Genomic DNA, 13,936 nt, shown 5'->3' with positions numbered 1-13,936 from the left:
GAACTACCGGTCAAAAGTTTTAGAACACTTCTAAACACTTCTTTTTTTTTAAATGAAATAATAAACAACTGGAGTTAAAACAAAATCATGGAATTAATATATGACTCAGAATATATTCTAAACTTTGGACTCATCACATTAACCATCTTTGTCTGATTTATCGTGTGAACACGCTTCTTTCTTTCCAAATTCAAATATTTTCCAGGGAGTTCCTCCCAATTTTCTTGCATTAGTTCCCAGAAATGTGTGTCACTTGTAGGAGCTTTGCTTTGACTCTTCTGTCCAGTTCATCACAAACCAGCTCTATGGGGTTAAAGTCTAGAGAGTGGGCCGTTGGCTCCATGTATTCAAGCTTTCCATCTTGTTTTTACCCTGAGGTAGTTCTGGTAGAGTTTGGACTAAAGTTTTGGGTAATTATGTTTCTGTAGGATGAAGAACTGACCAACTATACCAGAGGAGACTGATGCTGGTATAAAACTTTTGACAGGTAGTGCACGTTTGAACGTTAAATCAAATTATACTTGGATTTAATTACAACTATTTCACCTGAATATTTTTTTTTATAACAGCACTGTGTGGGTATGAAACGTAAAAAACTTTGTTGACCTGTGCAGAGCAGAACTTCAAGACCAGCTACAGCAGTTGAGCTCTCATTCCATTTTTTTGCAAAATAAAAGTGATATTTCTGAAATTTCAACAATCGCGCTTCATTCACGTTTCCATTGAAAAGTGTTTTTAGAATGAGCTGTAACTCTCTTAGAGTGTAGTTTTGCAATTTCCCACGCGAGAGGAAGGATGAACTTCAAATGAACTGGTCACATGACCCCATGCGTCATCCCTGGTGACGCCGGTGACAGTGAAATGTGAAGTGTTTCCACTGTTATTTTGCGATAAACTTTTATATCGAAACGTCTGGAAAAACCACCTCATGAGAGCATAAAAGTGTTTTAACGATATATCAGAGTTTTTTTTAAATGTAAGCGCTTCCTCTTAACCCTTTAAAGCCAACGATCCGTTAAAGCACGTGGCTTTTGAATTACCGTAACTCACAGCGGTTTGCACTACTGACAAAATTCAAAGTGTGGCTTTTGTCAGAAAGACCGTTGTGACATCTCAGGGGTACAACTAATCTCGTTTCTACCGACAAATTTCTCCAAACAACTCTCTCTTCCTGGGGCTCCTCAGTGATGTGTTGCTCTCCAACCTGCAGCAACGTTTGTCCATCGGTGACTTACGGTAATTCAAACAGAGCAAGCTTTTTTCTTTTTTTTATCTGTAGGCGGATGTTTAAGTCTTAAATGGTTAATTAGTAACAAACATAGACTAGTTTAGCTCAGATATTCCCTTGTGGCCAAAGTGCAATTAGATCATAAGATATGTGACGTGTTACATCTGCGCATGTAGCTGAATCCACAACCGTTCACTTGCGGCTTGCGAAACACAAGCGTCCAGCGGTTCCTCACTCCCGCTTTTCTTTTCGCCAGCCACGGCCCGACGCTAGGAGAGATGTGACCAACGGGGCGTAAAAACAGTTCTCTTGCCTTCCCTTTCCCCCTCTCTCTCTCTCTCTCTCTACCACCCTTCTTCTCCCATGAAGCCGGGCCCGGAGGTCAGCGCAATCAGGACCCATGAGCAACAAAGGGCCCCAGTTAGGCGTCCAGCTCGGCGCCCGAGCCAAAGGCCGGCTTAGCGGGGCGAGACTGTCCATTAGGCGAGACCCCGGAACACCCCGGGGGATCTGAAGTGAAAAAGGGTTAGAAAGGAGAATAAAAACGGCATCAACCCCGGACACATACACACGCATATTCTCAAAGACGTACACAGATCATACGAGGCCTTGTTTGACACCGCTGTCAGGGTGCAGTGAAGGGGAAAGACAAGACCCCGTGACACACTGAGGCGCCACACACACTAACACACACACACAGAGAAACACACACAGAAACACTTCACGTCTATACCTCTATATGAATGTAAATGATAAGAAAGGACGGGGTTTCCACCTTGTTTATGGCGCAGACTTTTCACAATTTCTACTGTGCTGCTTAAACTTTACATAGAGCTGAGAAACTAAACTACTTCTACGTCTATTTATGTTGTAGGAGAATGGAAAGCCATTCTTCTTCTGCCTTCCGTCTTTCCTCACTTTCCTTCCCACTTCCTTTCTACTCCAATTCCACGGGTTCTTCACCTTCTTCCCACTTTCCCCGTCTCATGTTCCTGCCAAAAAAATCCCCTTTTAAACTTTTTCCAATTCTCCCCTTTTTCCTTAAGTCCACCTCCTCTTCTGTGTCACTCCCTCCTCTGGGTGCCGTACGCAGTAACAACCCCCCCCCCCCCCCCCCCCCCCCCCCCCCCCTACCAAACCTCTGCACACCCACATTGGGCTCTCACCCACCATCTCCTCCTCTCCTCGGGGTCAACGCTCGACTCCCTCAGGGCCGGAGCCACCAATCATGTCCACCGGCTCCTCGCCTTTACCTCCATCCCTCAGACCACTGCTACCCCACCAACCCGATCGACCTCTCTCCCCCCTGCCTCCCCCCCACCCAGGGCCAGTCCACAGAGCTGTGGCCACCAATCACAGCGTGTCAGGCAGCCGGTCCTGATGGAGCACGGTGTCAGAGTAACACTCAGAGCTGCCGAGGATGAAGTCTCGAGAGACCGTCCGCCTCTCTTCTTCCCTTGCTCTTTGTCTGTCCCTCCCCTTCTTTCTGTCTGGTTGATGACACACTGAGTTTTTGAGCAGAGATACTTATACACACACATATATATATACACACACACACACACACACGGGACAATAAGAAAAGGAAATAACTTTAGCATGAAGTTAAGGCATCTGAAAAATTTGACAGTAGTTATTTATGAAATGATCAACTTAAACTATTTAAAACTCTTAAAAAAAACACAAATAGTTGAATTATTTGAACATTTTCAACACCATTGCTGCATGAAATATGCCACATGTGTAATATGCCAAAGGCAAATGACAGCACATTGAGTTAAGACATTCGGTACATTCACATCCACAAATTATTGCCTTAATCCTTATCCGATTAAGACACCCAGATAATGCGATTGGAAAACCAATTTCCCGCCTTAACTGGACTTTAACTGGACAACTTGTATTTGCATGCTCCACCACCGCTGTGCCGGCTATGACCCCGGAACAAAAACATCCAAGAAAGTCAGTCGCAGAAGAAAAAGGTAAACAGAGCCGGAACAAGAAACACCCGGGAGGTAGTGCCATCTTATCTGCACCTTATCTGCATCCGCACACTACATACGAGATTAAAAAAGCTGAACTATTATCCATCTGGTTCTTGTTTGAAATGCCGGTATTTAGACTCCAGCTGTTTATTATATGACGTAATAGGTCAGCTGAAAAGGGGGCCGTATTAACCCGCTGACAAGACGCATATCGCCACCTAGTGTGGAGGAGGAGGAAATGTTCCTGCCGGTTATTCGATTTTCTCTGTCGCATGCAAACTGGGACCGGGACTGCATTCAGAAAGTTGAATTTCGAGCATAGCTTGATTAAGCTGTGCATGTAAACGCACTGAATGAATGCTGAAGCCAAGATGGATAAGAAAAAATTTGTGTCTGTCCATCCAACTGAACCAAAAGCAAGATAAATTTTCTTTTTTTTTTTTGCATTAATTTTGAACAATAACCCGTGGAGACCTCCGTACGAGAAGAAAAGGCAACAGTTACTTCTTCAATTACCCCTTCATTAGCACTAAAAGATACAGAGCATCTTTAAAAAAAAAACAAAGGATGTGAGTCCGTTTTCCTCAGCTTGGGGAATGCTGCCTTTTCCAAAATGCAATAAGCTCATGAAAACTGCATATCAGGAAGTTGCACCAAATTGCTCACACACAGAACATGGAGAAAAAATACATCACCATGTTTTTGGAAAGCACTGCATTTCACAAATTAAGTATATGTAGCAGTATATACGTCCATATCAAAGCGTAGATATTTCCTTAGCATCAAATACCACCTACTGTAGCTTTGGCATAAATGAAAAACAGCATGTTATAAGGTCAACTCGATGCAGTATGCAGGAGGAAGATCAAAGGTTCCTTATTACAGTAAAATGAGTGGAATAGCCACGGAGAGTTAACGTCAACTTGCTGTAAAATCTATTCATAATTCAATATTTCTTTTATTTCTCTCTTGATATTATTCTGCAACCAGACTAGCAGGGGAGAGAGGAAAAAAAAAAACACGCAGTTGTGTGTAATTTGCAATTTCTCGCAACAGTGGCTAGTGAGGGGCAACGGGAGATAAGGTTTGTGGAAACAAGAAGGTTAATGAACTGGCAGGCAGCAAAATATACAAAAGGGCACGGACTGAAAGAGATGGGAAAAAAAAGACATATCTGGAAGAAGAGCGGAAAAACAGGGAGAGCATTAACAGTGGCACAGATTGTGAACCAGAATGACGCACAACCGCGATTACGCCAAGAAAGCAAACACAAAATGATATCTCTGAGTAGGCCTGTCAGTGCTTTCCCTAAGTGAGAGAAGAAGAAAGCTAATTCGAAAGGAAAATAAAGGCACACGCAAGAAAGCACAACAGAAGGGATGAGGAGGATTGTAGATAGTCGAATCAAAGCAGGAGGATGGAGTATTTAGTGTAGATTTCCCTAAAATAAAAATACAAGTTTGCAGGTCTGTAACATTTTTACACAAACCTTTCGAAATGCAAAGACAGAAAAACCCAATACTCTTCATCTTAAACGTTGCACTAGCTCCCAAAAAAGATCAATGTATAGACAACATACTCACTCCTGTCTGTAAATCTGGAGCTACTAAAACATAAATCCTATTTTTCCGACAAACAATTCTCCAAATAAGTAGAATTCCACGCAAAATTTCCAACGCCATCGCCTACACTTTCTAATTTTTTTCTTTGTTACCCAGTGATGATGAAGTCAAGAACCTCAATCATCTCGTTTTAATACAAACCTGCAGGAAAACCTTTGGCAATAATGTGTGTGCTATTCGGACAAGTACCACCCACCTTAATCTTGTTGTGGACCATGCGCGCCTCATAGCAACAACTCCCCTTAACGGCATTAGCCCCGGCAGGACACCACAGACTGCCCATGAAAAACTGCTGAGGAAAAAAAACATGAAAAATAGCCCAGACTGCTGACCTGGCCTCCGAATTCCCTAGAACCCAAACTGATCGAGTATCTGTGGGATGCGCTGGAACAAGCCCAGTCCATAGAGGTTTCACCCCCTCAACCCACAGGACCCAAAGCCCCCCGCCCCACTGCACTACCAACACCCTGATGCAAGACCAAGTGGGACACACTCAGAAGGGCCGGGTTCGTTCTCTGATGAGTCACAACCGTTATGGAGGTGGACTTACACACTATCAGGCTTAATGTTGTGGCTGATCCAAGTATGAATGTATAATGTTTTGTATCATTTGCCTGTATATAAATATATATTATAGCATTATACTGAATACTGAATTTAACCGTAGCAGTAGCTTTGTGAACCAATCAGAGCTTCATACACGAGTTTGAGTAAATGATGCAATAAGTCATTTTTTTCTGATTTCATTGATAAAAGTCATTATAGGATTCAACTAACGCAACTTCTTAGTTTTTTTTAACTGTGTGCCAACTCTGATTACTCAAGAACAACACAACTTACAGTGATTCTGACTTTTGTGATAGAAACGTAAGAGTCTTGGCTTTCAAACGAGACCAAGACCATGCGGGTATGTCCTACACAGGCGTTTTTTAGAAAAAGAAAACTAAATACACCACCTGTCAAAAGTCTTAGACCAGCATCAGTTTCCTCTGGTAGTTGGTCAGAGCTTCATCCTACAGCAACATAATGACCCAAAACTTTAGTCTGAGCTCTACCAGAACTACCTCAGGATGAAAACAAGATGGAAAGCTTGAACACATGGAGTGGACCATGGCCCAGTCTCTAGACTTTGACCCCACGGAGCTGGTTTGTGATGAACTGGAAAATATTTGGTCTATGCTTTCATTTTAAAATGAGACATTAAACACACGCACACATTTTAATAAATAAAAAAGAAAGAAAGAAAGAAATATTGGAGTGTTCTAAAACGTTTGACCGGTTGAATATACGGACTGAAAAAAATAAAGAGAACCCATTTAAATCTAAAATAAATATCTTATCAACAAGTTACAGGAGGCAACATCTGTGTAAGTAACTCAACATTTCTAAACACTGCAGAGTTGCTGACGGTCTCAGCAAGTTTTCAAACAGGCCTCTGTTGGTGAAAGTTGCTGAGTGTTTATCATATTATCCTCTGTTCTTTACAGAGAAGTGGGCCTCCCATACACCACACTGTGGTTAGAATTAACTGGCAGAACCACGTCTGTGTGTGTCTGTGTGTGTGTGTGTGTGTGTGGCTGCGAGCGTGTGTGCGTTCTGCATGCCGTGTTTTTTCCACAACTTTGGGATGAGATCTAAGAGGAAACGGACAGATTTCCATCTGTCTGCTTCATTTGAGAAAAAAAAAAAAAAAGAATCAGAAAAAAAAGCCCTTCTTACGATTCAAATATATGCTTTAGCCACCTCTCCCTTCCCCTCCCCTCCCTTCCCCTCCCATCTCTCCCTCTATCCAAGTGGCATCTGTGGATGCGGATGACCAGGGCATCAAGAGTCTCAGGGGCTGACGGAGGAATAGGGGGAACAGGAGGAAAAAAAAAAAAGAAAAGGAGAGGGAGCAAGCGCCTCTCACTTCATATTTCCCTAGCACCACCCCGGCGTGCCAGCCAGCCTGCAGTCTGTTCTCCTTTGAGCTTTCTATTCTACGACTGAACGAAAAAAAATCAATTCATATTTCCATAATCCACACTCCTGTCTGTCTACATGTCTTCGCCAACCCCCCTCCCTCCCTCCCTCCGTCCTTCCTTCCCTCTCCCTCTCTCTCTCTCTCTCTGCCCCTCTCCCCTGGGGTAGACTAACCCCTCCACCCCGATCCTACGGCCTACAAATGTCATTACGCCCGAGCAACAATAACGGCCTAAACAAAAGGAGGCCTTGCTCTGAGCTCCGAGCCCCTCTGCGGAGACTGTTGGCTGCTGCTGCCATATGCCGGCCAGCCCGGGCCGCGGAAAGAGACAGAGACTGTGGCTACAGAGGACTCCAGCCTTCAGTCCCACAAAGGAGGGAAAGCAGCCTTAATCCTGGTAATGAGGCCCGTGAATACAGCCTTTATGTATACGGGGGAAAGGGCCAATCCCTCTGTACACAGCACGCTAACTAGCCATCTTAAGGGCCATCTTATCCACACAAACGATCCGGCTGACAACAGAATCAAAGGGGAGCGAGGTTGCGGGGGGCTAAAAAGGAGAGGAAGGATGAGGCCCGTGTCAACACAAACTCTATTTTCTTTTTTTTTCCATTTCACTACCATTTCCTGTTCCTACACGAGCGAGTCTGCAATTTCTCGCTCGCGCTCCCGTTTCCCTCACTCCCTTTAGCTCTTACTCTGATAGCATGCTCTGGTTCTTGTGGGGCAGGCAGACATTGCCTGGAGCGTCGTTCTACAAGTCCGTTTATTCCTCAAAGTGGATCAGAGAGGCAGGAGAGCTGTTTAAACTCGCCAGCCCGGCTGCTTCTTGTACATTTATTCCCTCACTCTCGGGCTGATGCTGCAGTCGTCCGTCCAGCGATTTACTCCAGGACCTGTTTGTGTTCTTCTGGCACTGAAACAATACACTTGTCTTTCTGAGTTTAGCCTAATCTCCGTCTCCCGCAGCTCTGAAGAGTTGGCCGTCGACGCAACAGTCGCACACACGAGGCGGCGGAGAGCCCGACTCGTCGCGCGCCGACGCGACCGCGAGAGGACGAGTCCGACTTATATTGACAGATTGATGCGCACACAGATTAGTACACGCCTTATTAAAGGACGTTCGGTTGCTTTTGATCGAGTTAGATCTAAACTGTTGTTCTTTGAAGGCGACGCCAGAGAGAGAAACTAAGGACCCCTGCTGGGCGGCGCATTTTGCTGAGGGTAAAGAGGAAGCCTTTTAAATAAAAGCATAACGAATCACATGAGCGCGTCGTCCCCCTGAGACGGCTGGAGAAAAAAAAAAAAAAATGATCACAACAAATCTGTGATCGGCGTGAAGGATAATTCAGGTTTGTAGTTTCGTCATTTTTTATCAGGGATGATAACTTGATGATGAAGTGGTTTAGTAAACAGCAATGTCAGTAATTTTAATAATTCTTGTGTTTGAGCTCAGGGTTTCCACCAGAACCATGTACAGTTCCAGCATCAGATTCAACATCATCGTTTGATAAAATATAATCTCGTCTCATCTTCTACTACCAGTTATCCTCACTAGGGTGGCGGGGGTTGTTGGAGTCTATCCCAGCTGTCATCCAGCGAGAGGCGGGGTCCACCCTGGACAGGTCGCCTGTCTATCACCGGAGCAACACACAGAGACTTTTTATACATTTGTTGTTTAATTTTCTGACAGGGCCACCCTACTGATGCACATGTTGCACATGAAATTAAAAATGAATGCAAAATGATGAGAATAATAATGTATATTTATAAATAGCATTAGGCCGAGTTTAACATAGGACAAATATAGTAGGTAGGGGGTCCTCGGCCTAAAATACATTGAACACCCACAAACAAATGGCCTGTTGTGAACATCCACTCAGGCTTTAGACTGACTGTCCTGATGACTATACAGGGAGGTTTCACCTATAGCTACAAATTAAATTAAGCAAATCAAGCCAGTGACAACCTGAGATCATATGAGCGCTTGCTACATTTCTGTGAAGAAATCTCATGGTAGATGTGTGTCCGTGTTCCATGATCTTATCTTGATGTGGGATATTGTCCAGTTCACCCACCAATGTGACACAGCTTTCCCTCTCTAAACTAACATCACCAGCCAATCAGAAGCAGGGTGAGGATGGGTCTGGGTAAACCTGGTAGAGATCCAGCTGCAGCTGATGCTGCATTCAAGACAACTTGGGGAAAAAAAAAAGAGCTCTGAGCTGTCAAATTCAGAAATTACTGCTTCCAAAATAATATAATAAAAAAAAATCTGCTGCACATATTTTAATATTCAGCAAATGGTGACAATATAGCAAACGTGTTTTTAACTAATGTGAACGCCATGATATCGTAAGTCTGGAATTTCCGAGTTTTCATGAAGTTTTCATCTAAGCCGGCATTTTTTTCATTGAAGTCACTGTAAATTTATGGAGCTAGAAGAATGTGTCCCAACTGTAAACAAAGGACTTTAAAATAGTAGAAATAATAATAACTAATATTAAATGTTAGGATGTAAACTTTTAGAGTTAGAATATGATCAAAAGTTGAATTGTTTAAATTACTAATCGAATGATATGAATATGTTTCATGTATAGATGTTTTGCATAATATCTGGAAAGGTCCGATGTTGCGTCTGTTTGCTCTTAGATACTTCAAAAATGTGTCTGTGAGTCACACTGACAAGCAGGAGACTTACCTGTCACCGATTTAGGAGGAACACATCGCGCCAACGAGCACGAAATAACCGCGAATGCGGGCTAAATAACGGCATGAACGTGAAACAAAAGGAAGCAGGGAGAGTCGGACAATGAGGAAGAGAAAGGAGAAAGCAGAGGTGTGCATTCCTGTCACGGTTGCATGATAATTACTGATTCGTCGGTTATTGAAGACCTGCTCACTGCTTTTCATTACCAACAACAGACGTACAGTGAGACAGAGGAGGAGGAGAGGAAGCAGGGAGGAAGCACCTAAGGAGAGGAGGAGGTGGTGGTGGAGGAGGAGGATGAGGAGGAGGTGGTGGTGGTGTTGGGGGAGGTTACCACAGGATGGCAGGGTGAGTGAGGGCATTAGGAAAAGGAAGGGAGAAGGGAGAAGGGAGAGGAGGAGGAGGAGGAGGTGGTAGAGGTTGTCGGTAACGGTGAACGAGTGAAAGATTTGGAGAGAAAGAGAGAGGGAAAGAGGAATGAGGAAAAAAAAAAAAAAAAAGCAGAGTGTGTTCCAACCTGGTCTGTGTGGTCCTGGGGGAAGCTCCACAGCACGGTTGGATCTAGAGGTAATTGACAGACAGCATTAATCAGCGGGTGAGAAACACACCGTCTTCGCTAGCTGCCTCAGAACACATACATATTAATGAGAGGGGTGGGGGCAAGGGTGGCTGCTGCAAATCTGTGCACGCACACACACACACACTTACATGCACGCACACACACACACACACACACACACACACACACACACACACACACGCGCTGAGAGAGAGCAGCGCACGGTGAAAGACAAGAGAGAGGGAGGCTGTCTAGGCTGCATGTGCTGTAAATATGCAAATCCATATCCTCAGTGTAGATATGATGGCTTATATTATACACCAAATCATACGCGTTTAAGGAAGTCGCAATAACACACACTCTGGTTTATTTGCTTAATTATTTCTACACAGTTCGTTGCGAGCCGAGGCAGGAGAGATGCAAATCTTAAGCTAAAAGGTTTATTATTATAACAGGGGTTTGTGATTCCTGCTCTCTGCACGCGAGGCGCGGCAAAATAAACGCGAACGCCCAGCACGTTAGCCGGGGATGATTCATCGATGAGCGCATTAATTACTCGTATGTGATATTGTTCTACCAGCAGCAGAGTGTAAATACAAGAAATTAGTTTGGTTAGCTGGGAAATTAACAATCAAGCATCAACCAACGGCCGATGAATCGTAAACACGAGCTGCGGTTCTGGACAACCCGCACAGATCATTCCTATTTAACAGTGTCCTTCTAAGACACTGAGAACGGACAACAGGTTTATAATGTTTTAAACTAATAATGAAGGCGGATATATGTGTGTAATCTACATATGAGTTTGAAATCAGGGTTTAAAGTAAAAAAATAAATAAATCCTGAGCCTAAACTATATTCCAGAGAGGTGGAAATATTCATTTAACCATTTAATTCAGTTTCAATTTGTACAAAAACAACAGTAGATCATTTAATATTAGTAATTATTATTATTTTTTACTATTTTTAAGTCCTTTGTTTGCAGTGACTTCAATAACTTGGATGATGCCTTCACCAAATCTTGGAAATTCGAACTTGGAAATTTCAGACTTCCAATATCATAGGGTTCATGTTACAGGTTAATTCAAATGAGAAAAATTAAGTTTGGTATATTATCACTGTTTGCTGAAGATTAAAATATGCAGCAGCAGCAGCTATTTATTTATTTATTTTATTTTGGAAGCTGCAATTTCCGAGTTTTTCCCAAGTTGTCATGAATGCAGCATCAGATGCAGCTGGGTCTCAACCAAGTTTTCCAAGACCCGCCCTACGTCTGATTGGCCACTGATGTTAGTGTGGAGAGGGAAAGCTGCGTTACTCTCATTCCATTGGCAGGTGAACTCAACTGACTGACAAAAACCTGACTAAATATTGATCTTTGTTTTTAAATCAAACGCCACATGTCACAGATCCGCTCAGAGCCAGGATACTTTAAGCCCTGTGAAGGCGCAGCACTACAAACGGCCTCTAGAAAACAATGATTGAATTTTCCCACAAAAGCGCCTACAGTCAGAAGTGCCTGCAACATTTCTGTATTTCCTCTTGAAGCCATCGTCCACACTAGACACTAGATTCTTTCAGGCTTTTGCCAAGCGGCTGAAAGGAAGCAGTCACCCAGCCGTAGTCTGAACACAGGGGTCTCTGGTAAACATGGCTTCCACAGCTCCAAGGTCACCCCGCGACCCTGGTGGGAACAGCAAGAGTCTGCAGATGCCAAGTTCACTGTTATGTATGTGGAAAAGGCCTGAACACACACCTACCCACCTGCATTAACACGCGAGAAACCGAATCTTTTAGAGACATGGACAAATTTCAAATGATGATATTTAACTAAATTTACATGTGTTGCGAAGGTGTTTCTGTGTAAAGACGACACGCGAGTGGAAGAGCAGAGTCACGGCCAACGCACCAGGCTGTTGGAGTTAGAGACGCACACAATACGACGCACGGATGACAGGACGCAGCAGAAGCCATGACGCCTTACATAATCCTGTTGGATAATTTCATGGGCCCCATCGCGAAGAGAGCAGCACAGAAAGAACGCAGCGTAGCTCAAAGCTCTGCACTCCAACTCTGGCCACCAACCCCCCCCCTTCCTCCCTTCCTCCCTTCCTCCAACCCTGTGATCTGCCACAGTCGGGGCTATTTTATGCTTATTTACTGGGTGACGGGATGGGAACTGCTGCAGGAGAATGACACAGAGGGAGGAAGAGGGAAACGTGGCGCAGGAGACGGAAAGGGTAAATGGTGGGTACATTTATAGATCCACAACATATATATATATGTAACAACTGGCCAGGTGTGCTTATGTGTGAAAACAGGGAAGGCTCCAACTTTTCTCCACATGCCACACATTCCTACTGGTAGTAACCTTGCTCGTGGCTGAGCCAATGGGCTCTTAGGACGAGAGAATTCAAGATCAAGTTCTGACAGCGTCTGCGTCTGCTCAACACAGCAGCAGACCATGTTGTTTTATCCTAGGGCTGCACGGTTATGGTCGAAATGATAATCGCGATTGTGCTGATCAATATTGCAATCACGAATATTAAACTCGTGAGCCCTGAGCTTTTGTTTGGTCTGCGTTTTTAATTTCTCCAAGGTAATTTGGATTAGTAGAACCTAAGATGTATAAAAACTAAGCATGGTCTTTTTAAAAAGATTAAAAAAAAAACAAAAAAAATGATGTCCTCATATATGGACACTGGGATTATTTCATTATTTATATTATAATAAAGTCACCCAATGTGTGACAACATATAAAACTGACCTGAACATGGCTGAGCAAAGAAAGAACAATGAAGCTTTTCCATAGCCATTCATTTCCCTCTCAATTTACCACTTACAATACAATACAGCACATTTAAGGGTAGGCACTCTTACATAAGATTAATTACTCTGTTTGTTTTTTTCTGATATGGCTGAAAGGTCATGAAGATTGACATGCTAACTTTGTTTGATGCTAAACTGATTCATTCTTTTATTCATTCATTTCCCATAAGGGCTGGAGTCTGTCCTGGCTGTTATTGGGTGAGAGGAGGGGCATAACCTGGATCTCAGCCTCAGTCTATCACAGGGCTACCACAGAGAGACCATTCACACCCACCAACACACCACTGTGCGGCCCTTCTAAAGGAAACTAATACCTGGAAACACAAAGAAATAGCGCAGTAGTGAGGATACATAAAAAATATTATGTTGTCTAAACCAAATGAACTTGAGAAGTGCACACTGACGAGGTATGTTTAGTGTAGTATGGAGGCGGCTGCAGAGCGAGGGAGGAACCAACAGAGCAGCCACAATAACGCACAGAGACTTTTGTGGTAGAGCTGGCGACATGTGAGAACTTCAGAGCAGCACCAAACGCCAGCCATTATCATTCATACGTCCTCTTTCTGCTCCATCCTGCATCCTGCGTGCACCTACATTTCCTTCCTACGGGCGCTTTCTGTTCTGTTCTGTTCTGTTCTGACGCCACAAATTCCTGCCAATCATTTTTATTCTTGCTCTCTCACCCCCCCACCCCTCCCCTCCCTATTTCTGTCTCATTTCCGGTCCTTCTTCTTCTCTCCTCACTCTCTTACGCTCACCTCGTGTTTTTTCTATTTTTTTTTTTTCTCCCCTGCAGCTTTCTGTCCTCTTCACTTCTGCACCCCTTCCCCTCCCTCCCCTCCCCTCCCCTCTCCTCCCTCTCCATTCTCCTCACTTCTCTTGCATCGGTACAGCCCTCCCTTCGGACGTGCTGGGCGTGTGGTGGACACAAGAGGGGGCCTGAAGGGGGTTAAGGCTGAAAGTTGAAGGTTACAGAGGTGAAGAGGAACCCCGCTGCTCCGCCGGGGGACACGAATGTCACCATGACAGATCCTGCACCG

The 13,936-nt window shown here is 44.0% G+C and overlaps 1 protein-coding gene across 3 annotated transcripts in view; it reads right to left on the bottom strand.

The window, feature by feature from the left end:
- The window catches only part of dennd1b (DENN/MADD domain containing 1B), a 113,635-nt gene that overhangs the window by 78,306 nt on the left and 21,393 nt on the right, over positions 1–13,936 (bottom strand). For 2 of the 3 annotated variants that reach the window (XM_047586558.1, XM_047586559.1), the window contains exon 3: positions 10,026–10,069. The exons of the other annotated variant lie outside the window; for it this stretch is intronic. In XM_047586558.1, the coding sequence (XP_047442514.1) occupies positions 10,026–10,069 (44 nt within the window). The remainder of the gene's footprint in view (positions 1–10,025; positions 10,070–13,936) is intronic. 3 annotated transcript variants of the gene reach the window in all.

This window comes from Mugil cephalus, chromosome 6, assembly GCF_022458985.1.
Source record: "Mugil cephalus isolate CIBA_MC_2020 chromosome 6, CIBA_Mcephalus_1.1, whole genome shotgun sequence".
Lineage (NCBI taxonomy): Eukaryota > Metazoa > Chordata > Actinopteri > Mugiliformes > Mugilidae > Mugil > Mugil cephalus.
The sequence above is the reverse complement of the archived record's forward strand: the minus strand, read 5'-3'. Positions and strand labels throughout refer to the sequence as shown.